The sequence below is a fragment of the Mesoplodon mirus genome, assembly GCF_964341445.2.
Source record: "Mesoplodon mirus genome assembly, chromosome: 14".
Taxonomy (NCBI): domain Eukaryota; kingdom Metazoa; phylum Chordata; class Mammalia; order Artiodactyla; family Ziphiidae; genus Mesoplodon; species Mesoplodon mirus.
The window spans coordinates 25,781,321-25,803,530 of NC_138990.1; the positions used below are offsets into that span (position 1 = coordinate 25,781,321).

At 48.1% G+C, this 22,210-nt stretch overlaps 1 protein-coding gene across 7 annotated transcripts in view; it reads right to left on the reverse strand.

Moving 5' to 3' along the window:
- MYT1L (myelin transcription factor 1 like) overlaps window positions 1-22,210 on the reverse strand; it is a gene marked incomplete at both ends in the record, with an annotated part of 138,470 nt that overhangs the window by 109,832 nt on the left and 6,428 nt on the right. For all 7 annotated transcript variants that reach the window (XM_082642425.1, XM_082642422.1, XM_082642424.1 and 4 more), the window contains one exon: window positions 1,502-1,857. In XM_082642425.1, the coding sequence (XP_082498551.1) occupies window positions 1,502-1,857 (356 nt within the window). The remainder of the gene's footprint in view (window positions 1-1,501; window positions 1,858-22,210) is intronic.

Genomic DNA, 22,210 nt, shown 5'->3' on the forward strand with positions numbered 1-22,210 from the left:
GAGTCAGCCTCAACAATGAATGATTTCACCCAGAACTACACACATGTAATACAGGGTCCAGAAATAATTTGCCAAATTGGTCGATTCTCCAACTTTCCACATATTTTATTACCCAGAGCTGCTGTTTTTAATACTCAGCATGAAAGTCCCGTCATCTCATTAATGACACCACAGTCTGCTTAGCAGAGCGAACGGTGTGTGTCTGTGGGTGTGTGCTGATGCTACTCCTTAGGCTGTCTCCACACCACGATCTATAATAACAAGACAAGAAAAGTAACCTGGGGAGACCAGATTTTAATGCATGAAGTTTATGCATGTGTGTGTGTGCCTGTGTATGTGTGTATGCATTTATATACAGATACGTTTGTATTATCCATGTAAGTTAAGCAGTCAGTTGTTTTCATAAGGACCCTAAACTACAGTAACAATCGAGGATTCTTTCATAAAAGCCAGGTTTCCTGGAACAAACTAGTGTAACCCGTGAAGGAGGAAAGTTGATCCATGCTCTCTCCACGGGATTAGCAACAACCAGTTCCCACCTGCCTGATCTACAAACTCTCCATCGGCTGAAACCACTGTCCTTTGTGTTGAGGAATTAGCCTTTCTCAGAATTCAGATTCTTGAAGAGGTTTGAGCCCAAGGAAGAAGTGTAAGGAAAAGATATTCCCTTCACTTTTTAAACCTGCTTTGCCATTTCTCTAAGGCAAACTCTGAGCCAGTAAAGCCTAGAACTAGACTCTTCAGTGACCTCCCACGTCCTTCTAGAAAAGAAAGGACTTCTGTGAAGGGACTGGCTTTGAAGTCCTATTTCTGAGTCTGACACCAACAGTAAGCTGGATGTAAAAACAAAACCACCTGAAAATTTTGCCCCAAAGATGCCACTACCCTGCACAGCGTGCCCTTCATGTGTCTGTCTCCCTGGATCTGAAAACACAGCTCTTGAGCATGGAAGCAGATGACGGGTTGATTCATTGCTTCCTCACAGCCGGGTTCCTCCTCGAACCCATACCTGACGGCCACTAAAGGAAAGCCTTGGCCACTGACGGACAGACCTACTTCAGCAGCTCATGCAGCGGGGCTCACACAGGCTTCCAGCTCCTGGGAGGCACGTGGGCTGCCCGTGCCAATGCCACAGCCGCCGTAGCGGGTCATGACGGGATCTCTCGGGTGGAGCCTCCGAGAAAAGCAAGCTGGACTCTCGATAAAAGTTGCCAAGCTAAACAGACATGCACACTGCAGATATTTCAGCAAACTTTGAGGATGACCAGTCTGAGTAACAACGTGACCGAAGCAACATCTAATGTCTGATGGATGATTTAAAGAACTTCTCTAAAAGGAAAGGGAAAGACACACGGACACCCGCGCCTCCCAGCGCTGCCCCGGCCGCCTAATCCCCTGGGCATCAACCACGCATGCGCCACGACCACTGGCACCGGAAGGCCCTCCTCCCGGAAGCGGCCCCGCCCACCGCTCGCTCCTCGGCTACCGCGTTGAGGATTACCGTTCTCCTCCTCATCGTCCTCGTCGTCGTCCTCGTCCTCCTCGTCCTCATCGTCCTCCTCGTCCTCCACGTCCTCGCCGTCCTCGTCCTCGTCCTCGTCATCGTCCTCCATGTCCTCCTCCCGGCCCCCCTCCTCGTCGTCGTCCTCATCCTCCCGCTGCTCGTCGTCGTCGTCTGAGTCGTCCTCCTCCGCGTCCTCCTCCTTCTCGTCCCCATCCTCCGTGCCGTCGCTGTCGTAACACTCATCCACCGACGAGCTGTCCGCTTTCACCGCAAACGGTTTTCGCTTGGGAGCAGGTTCTTGGGGCTGTTTATCTTGTGTTTTTCTTTTTTTAGCCAAGGGGCAGCCGTACACGCTGTTAGAAAAGAGAGAGAAGATCTGAGTTACTATCTGAGGGTCAGGGCAACGGGAGTCCTGGATGAAGAGGCTGAGGCTCGGCACGAATGCAGAAAGGATGTGAGCACATGGACTCCCACGAGTGTGCCGGCACCTGTGCACAGAGCGATATTCCACAGAGACACAGCTGGCTTGTGTCTGAGGCTGCTAACCTTTTCTCTCCGCTCCTCGTCCCTTATCACTACCATCCACATGATCGCACAGGGATCCTCACAGCACCCCCGGGGATGGTTTACGAAGCACGTGCACAGCAACATCATGTAATTGACAACACAAGTTCACTAAACATCTTACCAAACGCACACGGTGTGCAACGCACATTTTAAAAAAAGAATTAGTTCATGCGTACTATATTAACATATATACATTTTTGTGAAATACGAAAATATAGAAGTTGCAAAAAAGCTTTGGATATATTTGGATTTGTACATTCTCAAGATAAAGTTATATCTGTAGACAGAATGACCACTCAAAGAAGATGGACCGTACATGCCTTTGATGGGAGCAAGATTCAAACTCCGTAGAAGGTGTCAGTCCTGCCCTGGCGTCACAGAAAGCAGACTTGGTGTATTTGGCAGTCAGCACTAATCATGCTAAAATTGGCCCAAACTTGGGTAAGACCCTTACAGCAAGAGCTCATAACCTTTCCTTAAAAAAGGGCAATTTTCCAAAGCATTGTTGCTAATTGGAGTGTTTTTCTTCCTGGAAACTCTATATGTGTATATATATACTGCAAGGAATGGGGAGAAAAGACATACGGGAAAATGCTGTTGGCAATTATTCTGTGTGTCTAAAATGAGATGTGTGATCATCATCACTAAGTGAACACTTTGATAGGGGATTCCTGCAGACTATGATTAGCTTTACTTTTGGACCTAGGAATGGTAAAATATTCATTCAGTCATGAACCCACCCAGTGTGTATTTATCTTGGGAGCCTCCTCTTTGCTGGACCCTGTGCTGTGCAGGAGACTCAGAGGTGAAAGGTGCAGATCCACCCTTCAAGTCACTTATGGTCCAAAGGGGACTCAGACATGGCAGTAATTCTGCTTTAGAACCTCTGGCCACTGTTTACCACCGTGCACCAAATGCCCGGGGAGTCATGGGCACTCATCCAATAGTTGTTGAGTGAATAGAGAGTGTGACAGACACTATGATAAAAGTATAGAGAGGGCACTACATCATAAAATAGAGGGGCAGCCAGCCAAGGGAGCTGGGGCGTCCCCAGGAAGAGGCTATGCTGGAGACAGGCCTCAAAGGAGATGCCCAGATGTCTGGGAGGGAGTGTGAGGATGGCGCGAAGACCTGAGAGCCCTTCGGGGTCAGACCATCCTTGCAGGCTAATGACGGCAGTTATTTGAGTTCCTTCACGCAGTCGATGATGCGATCACAGTTGCATGTTGGGAAGCTGACAGCAGGTGCGGTGAGGACAGATTGAGGGCGTGAGAGACGAGATAGGGTCGGGGGTGGGGGAAGCAGGCAGAGCTGCCACCCGTGAAACACAGAGTGATGAGGCTTCTGCCTTTTGACTGTTCTCATATTGTAAAAATACAATAATAAAAACAGATAATGTTTATTATAATCAGAAAAAACTGAAGGAAACAAATTTTGGTCTAGAGAGTGTTTCTCATAGGAAATAAACAGGTATCTGAGATTTCTTTTATGTGAACATTTACATGGATTTGGGGGGAGTCTGAGTCAATAATCTCAGCCAAACATTCCATTGCACTGAAGGACTGAGTCCTCCCTGCCTCCATCCCTGACAATTGGTCAAGTCCAACTTCCATTCCAGCGAATCTTCTCAAGACGTGGTCCTGGATCTGAGTGGACTTGTTAGTGTATTCACTCTGTGTTTATCTGAATAAATTAGTAAGTGTAACAATAAGTATTCTTTTTCTTCGGGCTTTGTCTGTGAACTGGCAGCTCATGAGGACTATTGTTACCTTCCCAAAACTCTTCTCTCTTCTCTTAGTTCATCAACAAATGGTTGGATGTGTCTGCTCTGCATCAATGCTACCTGCACACCAGGTGTTCACTGAGACAGACAACTGGCCTGCTTTCACTATCGGACTCATTCAGATGCTGGGAAATGATGGGAAAACAGTTGATCTTGTGCTATTCAGTCATGTTACTCAAAACGGCCCCACCTCCACTTGGCAATGGGAATGTCTGTGGATGGTGTAAACCCAGCACTGCGGTGGGCTTCTTGTTGATTCTCTCCCCTCTCAGCAGCCCCAAATCGCAAGATGCTAACGGGAGCTCAGACCTTAGACAGTAGGGTTGCAAAATTCAGAGTAGGAGAATGGAGACTGCCCTTCTGTTGTTACCTGAATTGGTTTTACTTCCTTATCCTACATTTTGTAAACCATTTGGATTCATTTATTCCAACTTTCAGGAATTAGCTGGCCTCAAGCTTCCAGTGTCTTCTGCCAGTTCACATGGTTTGATGCTCAAGCTTTTTTCTACAGCTACTAATGTAAACTGGAAATGAAATTGCGCTCTTCTTACAAACAGATTCATTTTGTCCCTTCTCTATTTGACCCATTGACACTGACTGTGAGTTCCTGGTATCTACTTTAAACACGACCACCAAATTCAAGCCCACAGGACAGATTTCACTTTACTTGTTCCAAACAGCTCCTGGATGAAGAACCCACTCCCATAGACAGACACTTCCTGGTCTATGAAACCCAGTGGTTTGGAATGTTTCAAAGTGAAGCCTTGGGAAGTGACTCTGGGACATGCATTGGGGAGTGTGGAGCCTCCCAAACCCATATGTGGACCTCACATCTGCTGATGGGGTGGCCAGCAGGACAGAATTTGCACAGCTGAGGAAGAGCCAGTGTTGCTTCTCTTCCACCTAGCAGGTGCTGCTGGTCCAAGTGCTGGAAAAGCCAGGCTGCTTTCCAGCTACAACCTCCTCCAGATTCATCCAGGCTTATGTCTATCAACACACACGAGTCTTTCTAAAAAACCAGCAACCCCCCACAGTTCTGGAATGTCCCTAGCATGAAACAAATGGCAGAGTCTTAGGAAAAATTGGGAATCTGGTGCCAACATGAAACCCCAGGTAGAGAACTTGGCAGGCGCCATGGCTGGCCCTTCACCTGCGCAGGAGGGTCCAAGTTTCACTTAGGGTTTGGAATTCATGGTCGGTATTGCACTCCTCCATTCTGCTTCTCTGCACTGTCGTCAGGCCTCCACCATGGGAACAGCTGCCTATTTCCCATAGCAGCGAATGGAACCTTGTGTTTGATGGCTACTCTATGAAATTGTTGAATGAACAAACCATAGTTTTCTCCACTTATAACTAATGAAAGCACTTATCACATCCTAGTGTGATTATCGGTTGACATACTGTCTTTCTCCTTCATGAGACAAAGAAAATGGCCCATGTTTAAGGGATTGTTCTATTTTTAGAGCTGCAGTATCCAATACAGTAGTCACTAGTAATATGTAGCCAATTAATAAAATTAAAGGAGATTTTTAAATGAATTCCTCAGATGCACTAGTCACGTTTCAAGAGTCCAATAACCACGTGTGGCTAGTGGCTACCATACTGGACATAGTAGGTTCTCAGTAAATATCTACTGAGTGAGAAACCAATGGGAAGGCTTCTCACTGGACACTGAGGGAAGCTGAGTAGGGGACAGGGAGGGAGGGGCTGAGCTTTGGGAGGCAGCTCACAAAACTGTGACTGCAAGAAAGCCCAGTCTTCTGGCCCAGCCACTCAAGGGAATACATGCTGTATACTTAACAGCAGACTCAGACTCAGCCACCTCTGAAGGACAAGGGTGCTGCTGGGGTGAATGTCTCTGCTGATCCCTGTAGCTGAGCCACTTCCAGTGTAAGTAGCTGTTGGACCTGCCGCGTCTGCCCGCCTCCGAGCTGAGAGGTGAGCCGGGAGGCCAGGTCGGCGTCTGCAACGTACTGACAACTACCTCTCCTGCATCCTTATCACTCTATATAATGCGCAACATTCGAAGATGACAATAAATACATTTATATGTTTCTCACACAGTGGAAACTTCAAAGTGTCAGTATGATGACTCATAAGATCACGGCAGCTCATGCTTTAACCTCCTTGAGTCACTTAAAGTTGCAAATCAGCTTCCAGGCTTTGCTATTCTGCAGCTCCTCTACTGGTTTGGGTGTCTTGGTAGGTCATTTAGTTGCTGTAGCTTTTACAGTCCTTTTGATGTTAACTTGATTTAAACAACGTTTCGTCTTTTGTGTCAGGTTATTCTAGAAAATTGTTTACCTGCCATGGAGTTTCCGGAGTTTCTGAAGTGAACACATATATAAAATATTGTGTATTACATGCTCTCGAGGCCAATTTCTATGTTATTTTTAATGGTCTTTTGCTTGACATTTTCACGTCTCCAATTTTAATACAAACAGGGGACAGGGTCTCAGAAACTGAAAAACACGTTTGGCCAAGTGTGCCCTGCTCACAGCCCTCTTGTTACAGCTGCTGACAGGAGACAAGGATGTAGGATGAGATGATCTTGGCTCTGGCCTCTCCCAACTGAGGGCGATGCTCGTGGAGCCTAGAAAGGCCACGGTCACTTCCGAGGCTCACGAGGGGTTCTTTGTGGTCTCTGCTCTTATGGGTGATATTTTCCTTGTGTTGCTTGAAGAGCCTCAATGTGTCAAGGATAAATAATTATTTTGGAATAATAGAAATTCTATTTGAACATGATTCTGGAGTCCTGGGTTCTACTGTCAGCTCGGCTAATGCCAACACCACTCACAGATCACTTATTATGTGCCTGGTGTTTCCTAAAATCTTTACATATGTGGATCCATTAAACTCTACAATGACCCTGTGAGACAGGTGCTATTATAATTCCCATTTTGAGGGGCAGATCCTGAGCTCCTTGCTGAAAATCTCAAGGCCGAGTAACACTAAACAGGTGTTGACACCCACCCCGCTCCCCCCGTCTTGGCTTCTGATCTCTAAAGAGGGAGAGACGCTGTGCTCCTTCCTCACTGGGCTCTAGTGAGGAGCCATTGACACATTTGATTCTCTGACATCTATCATATGGTAGGTAGGCTCGCCATAAATGCTGCTGAATGAATAGATTGATTATTTTGTTCAGGAAACGTTCCCTTGAGCAGTGCAGACACAGCCCTCACCTCACAGGACAGGAGCAGAGAGAGTCGCCCTCGTGGACAGGACGGAGGGTCAGGAAAGCTTCAAAGAGGAACCGATATGGATGGGGCAGGAGAGAAAGACACAGAGAGAGACAGAGACAGAGAGTGGTGTGACTGCATCCGTGGGATTTTGAGGGACAGCCCTGAAGATGGAGGTGCCCATCACAAGGTGGTCAGTGGGAAGAGTCCTACAGGGCGTCGTTTTCGCACTGTAAACACCCTTCCTGTGGCTGCAGTGCAGTGAAGAGGCTGGAGGAGCCCGGCTCACGCCCACTGATGTGGAGGGTGTGGAAGACTCTGGGTCTTGTTGGGCTTTTTGGTGGGAGAGGGGAAGGAAGATCAGGCTGACACGGGTGGGCTAAACGTGCGGGGTCCCAGTTCCCATAGCAGCAAGAGGGGTGGACTCAGGAGAGAGGTCTGGCTGGCAACACTGGTTTGGGGTGGTCAGTGCACAGCGGGATGGAGCTGGCTTCCTGGGGAAGAGTGGAGAGCGAGGACTGACAGACCCATAGGAAGACGGGCATTTGAGGAAAGGGAGGGGGGCTGACGGAAGGAGATGCAGAGGACAGAGGACTGTCCAAGTGCCCTGAGGGCTCCAAGGAGGACTGAGCTGCTCCCCCGGGGCTCCCTGGCTGGCTGGAGGGGGTGGGATCAGAGAAACCTGCAACCCTGGGACAGCACTCGGAGCCCCCGGGAGGCCACAGGAGTGGGAGAAGAGTGACCTGGGCCAGGATGGATGTCGCAGCAGGAGGTGGGTTTTGAACCTGGCCTGGAAGCCTGGGCCGTATATCTACGCAGATGGCAGAGGGTCCAGGTCATCACACATGCGGAGAGTCTGTGAACAGCATCAGAGCTACATAAACACAAAAGCGACTCTGCTGAGAACATATACTTAAGTAACTTGCTCAAGATTACACAACTGTTCAACTTTGGGCAGCTTATTTAATCCCTACCAGCCTCAATTTCTCCATCTGTAAGATGGGCACAGTAATACCTAATTCAGACTCTTGGCAGCAAATGAAAAACATAAAAATATATATAAAACACCTTCTGACTACGTGGAAGGTGCTCCGGAAACCTGAGCTCTCTTTTTGTTATTTTCTCCCTCCTCTTCTCTTGTGTACAGTTGACATCCCTCTTTATCGCTGAACTTTTAAAGGGCTGTTCCTACATGTCTTTAGAATATATAAAAGTATTTTAAAATACTGCAGAAGTAACTTAATTCACTGAATTATTCAATTAAATGGCTGGCTTTCCAGACATCTTCCTGATATCTTTTCAACAACATATATATTAATAAAACCAATTCAGTTTTGACTACATATTGACATATTTCCTGAATTTTGTCCTTTTATTCTCTGTAGAGTATTGTAAACAAGAGTCAGACTGATTTGAAAAGTACATATTTTTAACTTAAATGTGACATAAATGTTCTAGGCATTGTAAGACATTCAATGAATAAATTTTCAAAATATTTACTTGACGTTATGGCTTTAGAGAATTAAAAAAATTCTGTTTCTGGAAGGCAGAGACTTGCTTTATGGGTTTTTCTTTTATCATTTTAAATGATGTAGCCTGTTATGAAATACTTATTGCCTTGAATGGCAGTTTAAAGATTCAAATAAAACATAAAATAATCACTGTGTAATTTATTTTGACTCAAGAAGAACACTTCCCCAGGGGAAGGCAGCAGCCTGGTGGGTCAGTGGTCCACAGGGCTGACGTACACCAGGGAGGATGGGTGGAGACACAGAGAAACTAGCACCCTTTTCCCAAACCCGCTTTCCAGGAGATTTGGTTAACTGGCTGCTGAGGCCGTTTCTTGTATTTTAAAAGAAATCTTGAAATCCTTACAGTATCCCCCTCCCATCTTTCTTTTCACCTGAAATAACCTGGGTTTCTCTGTTCTTCCAAAGTCAAAAGAATTCAACTAAAGCAGCCCTGGTATGAGCGTAGCGCCTGCAGCACCTGCTTTCCCCTCCTCTCTCCCCCCCTTCCTCCCCTCCTTCCTTCCAGCCCTACTTCTCTATTTCCTCTCACGCTGACCCTCCCAGACCATGTCAAGTTCTGCTTTTTCCATAAAGTCACTCCTGGTCAGTCTGGAATTCAGGATCCTCTGTCTTTAAAAACTCTGCACCATCAGATAGTTAGCACACTTTTTGTAACTATATTGTTACTGACTTTTTCATGTGTGTTCATTTTATCATCTCAATTTAACTGTTTCCTCCTTGACATTAGGGTGTGCCATAGAATTAATTATTCTAAATTGCCACTGTGCCAGTGAAGGAGTGGGTGTTCAATACATTGCTTTCTATTGACTGATATTACTGATGATTTGGCTATGAGCCTCCTGGTCTTCAGGTTGGTTCCACCAGCACCCGGCTTTCAATGAAATGCTTGCCCTCGCCTTTCCATCTGCAAAACAGCATTTACTACACCTGCCACTTATAAGACTGGAAGGGGGAGAATGTTGAGAATGTCAGATAAAATCACCCCAACAGCCCGTGTACTCCTTGGCAGTGAGATCGACGAATTAAACTGCTCTATAAATTCACTTTGACTCCTCCTATTTGAGCTAAAAATCTCGGATGGTTAAAAGGGTTCCTGAAGTGGCCAGTTCATGACAGCCTGGGGAACCACGTGCTGGGATACTCCTAAGGCAACACTCTCAGAACAGCAGAGTCTGGAGGAGAGAGGACCCCAGCAATCACACCCCTTCACCTAGAAAAGGAAGAAGCTAAGGCCAGAGAGAGTCAGTGACAGGCACTAGGTCAGAATATGAATGGACTTTCCACCTGCTATGTGAGCACAACTCTGCCAGGTCAGGAGAGAAGCCTCTGAAGCGTCTTACTTACATCAGCTTAGAGAACACCTCCAGAGAGGAAACTGCTGGAAATGAACACCGTGTGTGCTTAGGCTGTCAACAGTGTACTGGTTTCAGCTTTATCGGTCTTGATATTTACAAGTTGACAAGAGTGCTCTGAGTCCCATTTAACAACAACACAGCAACGCGGACGTTTTGGTCCGCACTTAGTCCAGACGAATTGAACGCTGGAGGCAGCAACTGTGACATCATCAGCACGTGACTGTGCCCCTTTGTGCTGGCACAGGTCCTAGACGCTGCAGCAGTGCTCAGTACCGTAGCAACAGCCGATGCTGCAGGTATACTTAGTACTGCAGCCGTGCTTAATACTACTGCGCTACATGCTTAGTAATACTTAATGCTACTGCGCTACATGCTTAGTAATACTTAATGCTACTGCGCTACACGCTTAGTAATACTTAATGCTACTGCGCTACACGCTTAGTAATACTTAATGCTACTGCGCTACACGCTTAGTAATACTTAATGCTACTGCGCTACACGCTTAGTAATACTTAATGCTACTGCGCTACACGCTTAGTAATACTTAATGCTACTGCGCTACACGCTTAGTAATACTTAATGCTACTGCGCTACACGCTTAGTAATACTTAATGCTACTGCGCTACACGCTTAGTAATACTTAATGCTACTGCGCTACACGCTTAGTAATACTTAATGCTACTGCGCTACACGCTTAGTAATACTTTACTGCGCTACATGCTTAGTAATACTTAATGCTACTGCGCTACACGCTTAGTAATACTTAATGCTACTGCGCTACACGCTTAGTAATACTTAATGCTACTGCGCTACACGCTTAGTAATACTTAATGCTACTGCGCTACACGCTTAGTAATACTTAATGCTACTGCGCTACACGCTTAATAATACTTAATGCTACTGCGCTACACGCTTAGTAATACTTAATGCTACTGCGCTACACGCTTAGTAATACTTAATGCTACTGCGCTACACGCTTAGTAATACTTTACTGCGCTACATGCTTAGTAATACTTAATGCTACCGCGCTACACGCTTAGTAATACTTAATGCTACCGCGCTACACGCTTAGTAATACTTAATGCTACTGCGCTACACGCTTAGTAATACTTAATGCTACTGCGCTACACGCTTAGTAATACTTAATGCTACTGCGCTACACGCTTAGTAATACTTAATGCTACTGCGCTACACGCTTAGTAATACTTAATGCTACTGCGCTACACGCTTAGTAATACTTAATGCTACTGCACTACATGCTTAGTAATACTTTACTGCGCTACATGCTTAGTAATACTTAATGCTACTGCGCTACATGCTTAGTAATACTTAATACTACCGCGCTACATGCTTAGAAATACTTAATGCTACCGCGCTACACGCTTAGTAATACTTAATGCTACTGCGCTACACGCTTAGTAATACTTAATGCTACTGCGCTACACGCTTAGTAATACTTAATGCTACTGCGCTACACGCTTAGTAATACTTAATGCTACTGCGCTACACGCTTAGTAATACTTAATACTACTGCACTACACGCTTAGTAATACTTTACTGCGCTACATGCTTAGTAATACTTAATGCTACTGCGCTACATGCTTAGTAATACTTAATACTACCGCGCTACATGCTTAGTAATACTTAATGCTACCGCGCTACACGCTTAGTAATACTTAATGCTACTGCGCTACATGCTTAGTAATACTTAATACTACTGCGCTACACGCTTAGTAATACTTAATGCTACTGCGCTACACGCTTAGTAATACTTTACGCTACTGCGCTACACGCTTAGTAATACTTTACGCTACTGCGCTACACGCTTAGTAATACTTAATGCTACTGCGCTACACGCTTAGTAATACTTAATGCTACTGCACTACACGCTTAGTAATACTTAATGCTACTGCGCTACACGCTTAGTAATACTTTACGCTACTGCGCTACACGCTTAGTAATACTTAATGCTACTGCGCTACACGCTTAGTAATACTTAATGCTACTGCGCTACATGCTTAGTAATACTTAATGCTACTGTGCTACACGCTTAGTAATGCTTAATGCTACTGCGCTACATGCCTAATACTTCTCGACACCACTGTGATGCTCAGTATTGCTGGGATGCGCAATGCTGCTGGGATACTCAGTACTGGAGGGACACTGCGGGGCTCCTGAAGTTGCACCAGTGCTGCTACCTTGAGTTACAGGAGTTAAGATTGATGGGAGGAACTGAAAAGACAAACCACAGAATGGGAGAAAATATTTGCAAATGATGCAACTGACAAGGGATTAATCTTCAAAAGATACAAACAGCTCACAGAACTCAATATCAAAAAAACACACAACCCAATCAAAACATGGGCAGAAGACCTAAACAGACATTTCTCCAAAGAAGACATCCAGATGGCCAAGAGGCACATGAAAAGATGCTCAACATTGCTAATTATTAGAGAAATGCAAATCAAAACTACAACGAGGTATCACCTCACACCTGTCAGAATGGCCATCATCAAAAACTCTACAAATAATAAATGCTGAAGAGGTGTAGAGAAAAGGGAGCCCTTCTACACTGTTGGTGGGAATGTAAATTGGTGTGTAGCCATTATGGAAAACAGTATGGACATTCCTTAAAAAACTAAAAATAGACTTGTCATATGATCCAGCAATCCCTCTCCTGGGCAAATGTCCTGAAAAAACTATAACTCAAAAAGATACATGCACCCCTTCGGGGCTTCCCTGGTGGCACAGTGGTTGAGAGTCTGCCTGCTCGTGCAGGGGACACGGGTTTGAGCCCTGGTCTGGGAGGATCCCACATGCCACGGAGCAACTGGACCCATGAGCCACAACTACTGAGCCTGCGCATCTGGAGCCTGTGCTCCACAACAAGAGAGGCCACAATAGTGAGAGGCCTGCACACCATGATGAAGAGTGGCCCCCGCTTGCCGCAACTAGAGAAATCCCTCGTGCAGAAACGGGGACCCAACACAGCCATAAATAAATAAATAAATAAATAAATAAATAAATAAATAAATAAATAAATAAATAAATTTAAAGTAAAGATACATGCACCCCAATATTCAGTACTATTTACAATAGCCAAGACATGGAAGCAACCTACATGTCCACTGACAGATGAATGGATAAAGAAGATGTGGTACATATATACAATGGAATATTACTCAGCCATAAAATAATGCCAGTTGCAACAACATGGATGGACCTAGAGGTTATCATACTCTTTCTGTTTCTCATAAGTGAAGTAAGCCAAAGTCAAATATCATATGATATCATTTATATGTGGAATCTAAAAAAAGAGAGACACAAATGAACTTATTTCCAAAACAGAAAGAGATTCACAGACATAGAAAACAAATTCCTGGTTACCAAAGGGGAAAGACAGGGGAGAGGGATAAATTGGGAGTATGGGATTAACATATACACACTACTGTATACAAAACGGGTAAACAACAAGGACCTACTGTATAGCACAGGGAACCACATTCAATATCTTGTAATAACCTATAATGGAAAAGAATATGAAAAAGAATATATATGTATAACTGAATCACTTTGCTGTTCAGCAGAAATTTACACAACATTGTAAGAAAGCTATACTTCAATAAAAAAAAGATTGATAGGAAGAACTGAGAATCAAACTACATAAGAATTTATGATTTTGCCATTTACATCTTTGCCCCAGGGACCAATATATAAGAAAATACATGCAAATGAAAAATTAAAGATTTCTTACTCTTCCTCAAATACATACTAGAGTCCTCTTTTTCGGATGCTCTAGGACAGAGTACTTTGTCTTTCTATGACTGGTAAGAAATTATTCAATTGTGGAATATTTAAAATTTAGGTAGTTGAAGCATTGAGATGTTTATATGTTCAGCTCGGTTCAGGTCATGCAGGAGGTCCACGAGGGGCCTGGGAAGAAGAGCCAGCTGTGCTCGTCCAGCCTCGGTGGGTGAGGGCTTCCCAGCTTAGGAGTTAAACCACTGCCTTCAGCTCAGCCATTGGTCGGATGTAAATGATGTTGCTATGTTTCATTTGTCTCCATATTTAACAACACTAAATAGATGAGAATTTTTCTTCTTTTCTCTCAGTTTTCTCAGGCAGTGCCCACCTCCCCTCCCTGTGAGTAGACAGATAATTCTCAGTCCTGCAGGTGCAAAGGTTCTCAGACGTCCTGGTTGGGAACTGAATACTGGTCTGGACCAGAAGAGCTGGATTTGACGCCTCCTATTAATTGTGTGACCTTGAGGGGGTCGCTCCATCCCTGTGCGTCACAGGTCCTCGTCTGTAGGAGGAAGGGGTTGGTCAGATCCCCAGGGGTCTTTAAGGGCGTTTTCTGGAACCTGGGCTAGATACCAGGTGTCTCGGAGCCCTTGTTCCCTGGGGCCTCCCTGTCCGTGGAAGGCTTCTGTGGGCAGGGGCCTGGGGGGCTCAGCTGCTTGCCTGATTGCTAAGGGCTCTCATTCCAGGATTCCGCGCTGTTTCTGTTCATGGTTCCTACTGAAATTGGGTTCCTCACATCTTTTTTTTTTTTTTTTCGGTACGCGGGCCTCTCACTGTTGTGGCCTCTCCCGTTGCGGAGCACAGGCTCCGGACACGCAGGCTCAGCGGCCATGGCTCACGGGCCCAGCCGCTCCGCAGCACGTGGGATCTTCCCGGACCGGGGCACGAACCCGTGTCCCCTGCATCGGCAGGCGGACTCCCAACCACTGCGCCACCAGGGAAGCCCCCTCACATCTTTTTTTTAATAGGTCATTCTCATTAATTAAAAGCTCTCAGGTACTACAAAGACATGAGTGAGGATCCGTGTACAGAACGTGGACCCGTTTGAGAGCATTAGCTTCTCAGAGTTTGAAAGATGCTCACATGACAATTGATGACAAGAAAAGTCAGAGGTGTCAAATGGCCCCATTGCTGGAAAAACAACAACAACAGAACCTGAAACAAAAGGCTGCATATAGGTCCCTTCAACTGAATGCGCGGTGCTTCCCAGGGCCCCATGCCTTGCGATGCCCCTGGAACTAACCTCAGCCCCCTTTGGCCATGACCACCTTGCTCAGACCACCCCGTTCCTGCCCCGTCTCTGTCTGCATCTGGGCTGCGTGTCCCTCACTGAAGTGAACTCCAGCACAGAGGGCTTATCTCAGCCTGTGATGCGGTCCAAAGGCCGGCGGCCTCGTGGAAAGTGGGCAGGGCTGGGGATGGGAGGCCTGGCCTGCTGGCCAGTGACCAGCCCATCACCTGGACCCCAGCAGGGCACTCGGCCTCTGGGGTCCAGTTCTCACCACACAGCACGGGGCAGACAGAATGTTCTCGCACACAGTAAGGTACATGCAAGCTGCTCACGCGTGGAGTAGCCTCGGACCACAGAGGACTGGAGATGAGTGTGAAATTGTCGGCCGTGCAACATAAACCACATCGAGCGCATCTTAACGTGTTGTCTGCCTCCCGGCTCCTTCTGTTTGTACTGAACCTTGGGCCCGAGGACGCAGGACCTGAGTCTCCCGGACCCTCTTCCTCCTGGTTCAGCTCCCCCGGCGGCTCTGAGTCCTGCTGTGTCCACACCCTGAATGTCTCCAGTGTGTCCTCCTCTCCCTCCAGTCTTACCCCGCCTCCGGCCAGGCTGGCTTCTGGCCCCCTGGTCACCAAGAGCTTTCACTCCTATCTCCGCCTCCAATGCACAGACTCCTGCCTTCCCCCCTCCATCCCTCCCTCCCACCCTGTCTCTCTCTCTCTCTCTCCCTCCTGAGAGGACAAAACCTGACCCTGCCTGTGCACATACGGTCCTCTGTGACCCACTGGGCCACATCCTGAGGCCACGGCTTCCACATCCCCTTATCCCCATGGGGCACCTTCCATGACTGGGATCTTCTTATAACCACAGCCTCCTTCCTAGCTGTGCTTTTCTCCCCCCGCCCCCGCTGGGGGTGACCACAGTCCCACTGAGGACCCTGCCTCCTCTTCTGGCCTCCCTGGGCCCCCTCCACCACCCGGCCTCATCAGGCTGGCTCCCCTAGGCCTGAGCTTCCATGGGCTGGTGCTCCGTGTCTGGGTCTGGTGCTTTTCTGCTCGGGCTCTGAGTCCATCCAACGCCGGGGACCCGGTCTATTCCTACGGATACCCGGTCTGTTCCTACGTGGATCTGGGCACTTGGCACAGTGCTGCTTAACAAAGAGCTCAGACTCACCAAGTGAAAGGGTGACTGATCACGCGAGCCCTCCCGCTGTGCCCTCCCCTGAGGGCCCCCTTCCCCCCACTGGCCAGGTGGAGAGTCTCCCCCTTGGGAAGGCTGGCCAGCCCAGGGGGATGGAGCCCCTTCCTTCTCTGTTCCCTGGTCCCCAAACAGGACTCCAAGGGCCCTTGGGACATTCTGTCATATATGTGTATCCGCGGGACAGCTGGCCTCCTCAGGGGAGGAATCGCTTCCTTCCCGTGATGCCTCTGTGTCCGACCATGGTCCTGACTCATGGTGTGGAGGTGATAGATGTCAGATGATAGTCAAGAAGGCTTCCTCCAAGGAGAAGACAGTAAGATCCTACTGGTTATAAATTTAGGTAGAACTGAACCTAAGCCAATCTTTTTGCTTGTAGAAATTGTCCTTCTATCTTTCCAATCATTTTCCCTCTTCAGCATCCTTTCATTACGTCAGTAGCAACATCTTCCAGCAGGTACTAAATGAACGGCCATTGTGAGCCGAGGAAAGGATGCCTTGGGGAGAGAAAGAGAGAAGTTTCCTCTGTCTTCTGAGGAGCTGATGACAATCCATTTAGGAAGAAAATTTTACATCTGGGCAGAAACTGTGCGGTGGTGACAAGTGTCTAAGAAAGTTTGTGTGGATCGAAGATCCTGCTTCAGATGTTGTGTTTCGACTGTGGGAAAGAGATCTACTCTTTAAAGGAAAGTTGTGATGAATCCTTGTGTAAATAACACAGGATGTAGACGAAACATGGGTGAAATCTGAGGTCCTGCCCGGCTGGAGCCAAAGCTGGGACTCAGCAAAACTCTTCCAACTTCCATTTTCCAAGATGTTGCAAATTGGGAATGTTTGTGTCCACACTGTTCCTTGGATAAAGGTGGGCATGCATAGTGCCCAGGAAGGATGTGAGATGATTTGTCCCTCTGGCCCTGTCTCCTGCTCGGTGTTTGGGGGCACACGGCAGAGGGCTCAGAGGAGGAAGACTCTCACGGGCCTCGTGTATCCAGTGTTCCTCCCAGGACCCTTCCTTCTGTCTCCCTGGTCATACCCTCCCCTGCATCCTGTATGTCTGGACTCATCGCTGGCGTGGGCCACACGTCTTAAGTCAAAGGGCAGGGTGTCCCTTTGTCCCCAAATATTCCTTCTGCTCAACGGCTGTGTGTGCAGTGAACACTCAGTAATTAGCCAAACAGAGCATCTTTGAAGCAGTCTATAGAGTCCTGTTCTACCTGGCCACAGAGGTGACCACTTCTCACTTGCCTCTGCACATTTCCCTAAAGAGCACTGTACTTTCTGAAATAAGGCAACTGGGCGAGTTTCCCCAGTGGGGTGAAATCCAGCCCCTCCACCTGCTTGCTCCTTCCTGGTCTCAGGGCCCCGTCTACACGCCCACATCCCCTATGTGTTTGGTCAGTGGTAACCATCAGACTGTCCGTTTGCCTTTTGTGCCGTTGGCGTGTGTGTCTAGGGATGGTTGCTAAGGGCAAGGCTGTGCAGAACGCCACCCTCAGTTGGACCCCAGGGCCTCTGCACGGCAGCAGCCCCAGAAATGTGTGCTTGGCCACTCCCAGCTCACCCACTTGCTGCGCCCACACTTTCAAGTGGAGCTCTCGACAGCCACAGCCAAGGCTCCTGGCTGGTCTGGAGGAGCACAGGGCAGTGAAGACCCTCAGGCCCTGATGCAGAACCTCTGCTGCTCTTTGCTGGCCTGAATTTTTATCATTCTAACATCTAAAGACACTTTTATATAAAGTTCAGGCACAGTTTCCTCCCTCAGGGGCTCTGACCCTGCCCTGACGCACTTGGCTGTGGCTCTGGTGACCGGACACTGGCTTCTCCTCTGCTCCTGGGCTTGGAATGCTGAGGCTGGTGGGTGGCGAGAGGGGGAACCAGGTGACCGAGACAGAGAAAGATAGCCTTTCACCTTCCGCCCAGCACGAAGCATCGCCCCTCTGCCTGGAAGCCTCTTCCTTACTCAGCTCTGGAGGGCCTCACCCCAGGATCAGTCTTGGGGGGTGGCAGCTGGGGTCCAGCTCACCTGAACACTGACAAGTGAGACCATTTAAGAGGAAAAAAAGTGTGGCTTAAATTTCAAACCATGTCTTTTTCTAGAATTTTCTGGCATTAGCATTGTTTGAAAAATGACCAATCCTTTAAAAGTTTATCCTTTCACAAACACATTTTTTTTTTAGTAAGAAGGAAGTGTTTTAAAAACAATTATTCCATATGACTTGCAGAAGGAAACAGGGACACCTTCCCTTCTGCTGCTGGGAATGCAAACAGGGCCCATCTTGCTGGAAAGAAACTCTTAGAATCATTTCTGTCCTCACGTCCTTCAAGCCAAGGCTCCTCCTTGTGAAAACTGCCCCAAAGAAGGAGCCAAAAGCCACAAAAGCTGTCTGCAAAGACACTTAGCACACATGATCTATAACATGGGAAAGTTAAAAAAAAAAACCTAAATAAATAATTTCCAATAATAAGAGTTGCATAAGTTACAATATCACCACAGGATGGAAGTTAGTCATGAAAATTAAAATATTTAGTGACATCAGAAAAGGCTCATGTTATAAAGTTAAATAAAAATTTAAAAAATACAAATTTACACTTATAACATGAGACTAAGTAAAATGCATTAAAAATCCAAGGAAAAAGTCTGATGTTCTGGGCAAATGTCACATTCCCTGAACGGAGCACAGTGACAAGAACGAGAAAGATGTTCATGAAAATCTGCCACCACTTCCACTGTTCTTTCTTTTGTAATCCCATTTTTAGTCCTTATTTAAGGAAATGAGCATTTCCCACCTTTAATCCTAAATCACCTTTGTGCGCATGCAGTATTTCTTTTGGTTTCTGTTGTCAATAAAAATTCCCTGGGAGGATCAGTTAAGACAATTTGAAAAGCTAACTCCTTTTTATCTTTTCAAGTCCTGAAGTTTCAAAGCTGCAAGTCCCAGGCCTTCTTGCCCCATTTCAGGGAGAGGCCGTGGCCGGGCTGTGCGTGGGCTCCAGGGGCAGCATCCACAGGCGGCCCAGCCCAGGGTTATGCGGGCTGTGCATGGGCTCCAGGGGCAGCATCCATGGGCGGCCAACCCCAGGCGTATGCAGGCTGGGTGGTGCTGTTGCCTGGCAGACGGGGCTCCAGTGAGAGCCTCGACCCCCGAACCCCCTCCCCTCTGCCTACACCATCACTTATTAGAAATCGCTTTGGGTTAATTTAAGAAGCATCTCTGGCAAAACCATGCTGCCTCAGGGAAAGTTCAGTCCATTAGTCACTCAAGGTGGTGGCTTTGTCGTAAGCATCTGATCAGTGTCTCCTGAGATGGGGGGCAGGCGAGGGGCTGTGGTCCAGAGAGTCTGTTACTACAGTAGCGGTAGGGGGGCTCTCTGCCCCCTCCTGAGGGTGGGGTCTGCTCCTACATGCAGCACCAAGAAGCCGCTCCATAATTAGCTCCCTGACATGTGCGTGAACCATGGTGAAGCCGCTCGGTCACACTGCGTGCAGCACAGCCTGCGCCAGAGACCCTGGCTCCAGGATCGGGGTCTGCCCGATCCCCCCGGTGGCCACTGCTGCCTCCCTGCCCTCCTAGCTCTCAGTCTCGCCCTGGTGCGGGGGTCCAGAGGACTCTCAGGGGGGCCAAGACAGTTCATTCAGAAGCACAACTCGCCATGGGATGGGCTGGGGGCTGGCGGAGCGAGTTGGGAGCATCACTGCATCCTAATGCATCACTGAGGAATCAAATTTCTTCCAAGCTGCTCACTCCCTACTCTCCTCCCTAGAGTTTTAGGAGATGCATCCAATCCTGTGGGAAGCGTATCACTGGCCATGTCAGATACAGCATTAGGTAGTATTCACGGCCCGCACAGTGGCTACTAAATTACAATGAGTGGATCTTTTAAAATCTGCTGAATTATACACGGGGAGCTCAGAGCTTTCCCTTACCAGGAAAGGGAAGGTGCATTTATCTTCCTGCTCCCAGGTCCACAGGGCCTCGCGGAGGCTCACAGGGCCCAGGTAGCCCAGTCGGAACGAGGGAAGCAAGCTCTCCACGGGTTGTGCACAGTCTCCAGGGCACGTCCAGATTTTCTTCCAGCTGAGGCACTCTGGATTTTTACTGCCTGTATGCTCCCGGCCACCAGGCTCTGCTCAGGCGAAGCATGCAGGGCAGAACTGGCCGGTGACCACAGAGCCTCGCTGGCCCAAGGGACAGGCACAGGGCAGGGCTGGCTGGGGGCTCTGAGCAGCCGGGAACCTCTGCATCCCCCCTGCACACGTGACCTGAAACTCGTGTTGGATCTGGGAGGGGGTCTCCTCACGGGACAAGGCTGAGCCTCCACAGCCCTGACCTGTCCACACCAGGCCATCCAGTCCTTCTCCAGACAGATGGCCACTGAATATTTCCTTGACTGCCAGCTTCACACATAATTTGGCTTTGTTTGCTGGTTGCTCACCCAGGACACAGCCTCTCTTTACATTACCTGAAAACCCCACTAGAGCAGGTGACTGCCTTTGGCACACACAGGCCTGTGCCCTCGGGAGCCATGACCTCACACTTGGGGGACATCTGAATCCCCTGGAGGGGAGGGAAACAGACAGCGGGGACCCTGACACATCTTCTGAGTTGGCAGGTTTGGGGTGGGGCATGTAGCCAGGATGCTTTCTTTCCAGGAAGTTCTCGGTGATACTGATGTTCCAGGCTTTGGGGAGGACGCCCGGCCTGAGTGGAGCTGATTCAGCCTTCAGCCCAGGGATGGCTTGGCAGTCAGAGGGCTCAGGCCCGGCTGTGGACCCACTGGAGCACCAGAACTATGAGGACGGTGTAGGTGGCTTATCCGGAGCTCCTCTTCACTGGACCTGACCCCTCCGGCCTCCTCTGGACTTTTGGCCCTGGCAGGCAGCCCTGGGATGAGGTGAGAACCAGGCGTGGGGGTGATTGCTGGGGAGATGCTGGACAATGGGGCAGAAGTGAATTGACCTCAATTCCCAGTTTACGTGACGATTCATTCTGTACCGTTTAAGCCAGTCTTCAGTGGGGTTTCCATTTTTTTTGTAGTTGGAAATGGTCTAAGTCACACAGAAACTTTTTCAGACTAAAACACTGCAATCTCATCAAACTAACATTACAGCTAAGAGGGCAGAGCTTCTCTCCTCTAACTCTGTCACGAGTTTTAGCAGGAAGAAGGTTCTGGAGTTTGGGGGTTCAGTCATTTCTTGGGGTCTCATCTTGGAAGCCCTGTTTTCTCTTCAGGACCTAAGATCCGAGAAGGAGGAGAAGCAATCACTTTGCAGAAGGACAAAGGTCATCCTCGTGACTCCTTGGGCTTCTCAAAGTGTGGGTGTAAGTAATAACACTAACGACGTGATTGCTCTTAAATGTGGATTTGAAGAGCTGGTCGCAAGGCTGACTTCTCCGGAATCACTGGTTCTGACTGCAGATTCCAGGTACCTGGAGTTGCTGCCTGGACTTGTCACCTGGACACACTGGACTCAGCGTGAGGGGCTCACACGTCCGTCCCATCCACCCTCCCCCATCACTCACACCTCTCTGAGGACCATCCAGCAGCCACTGACTCTGGGTGTCGCCTCTCCTGTCCCTGGTGGTGTGGACGTGCAGGGAGCCCGCACACAGGTTGGGGAAGACCAGCTCGGGGCTGCACAGCCAGCCGTCGGCAGGTGTGAGGGGCTCCTGGTTCACAATCGCCCAGTGGGCCAGCACCCCCCTCACCCTCACATCAGGACCCCCTCTCCGCCCACCAGTTCTGAAACGTGGCGGCTGCATACCTGCTAGAATCCCAGCGCAGACTGTGGTCATCGGAACCGGTAAACCCTGAAGGTAGCCATACCACACACTAATTTCTGCTGTGTATTTTGGAGATATTTCAAAGCCATGTTTACATATCTTTAATCACTAGCCAATAAATCAGACCAAGATTATAATTCCTGTGTTTAGTTCTTAACCAATACAGATTGTAAATATTAGAGACTCTCTAAGTATACTTATGTTTTAGTTCCTACCTGAAAATACCTATATTCCTCCTCTATGAATGTGGAATTATTTTAAAAGTATACTGAATT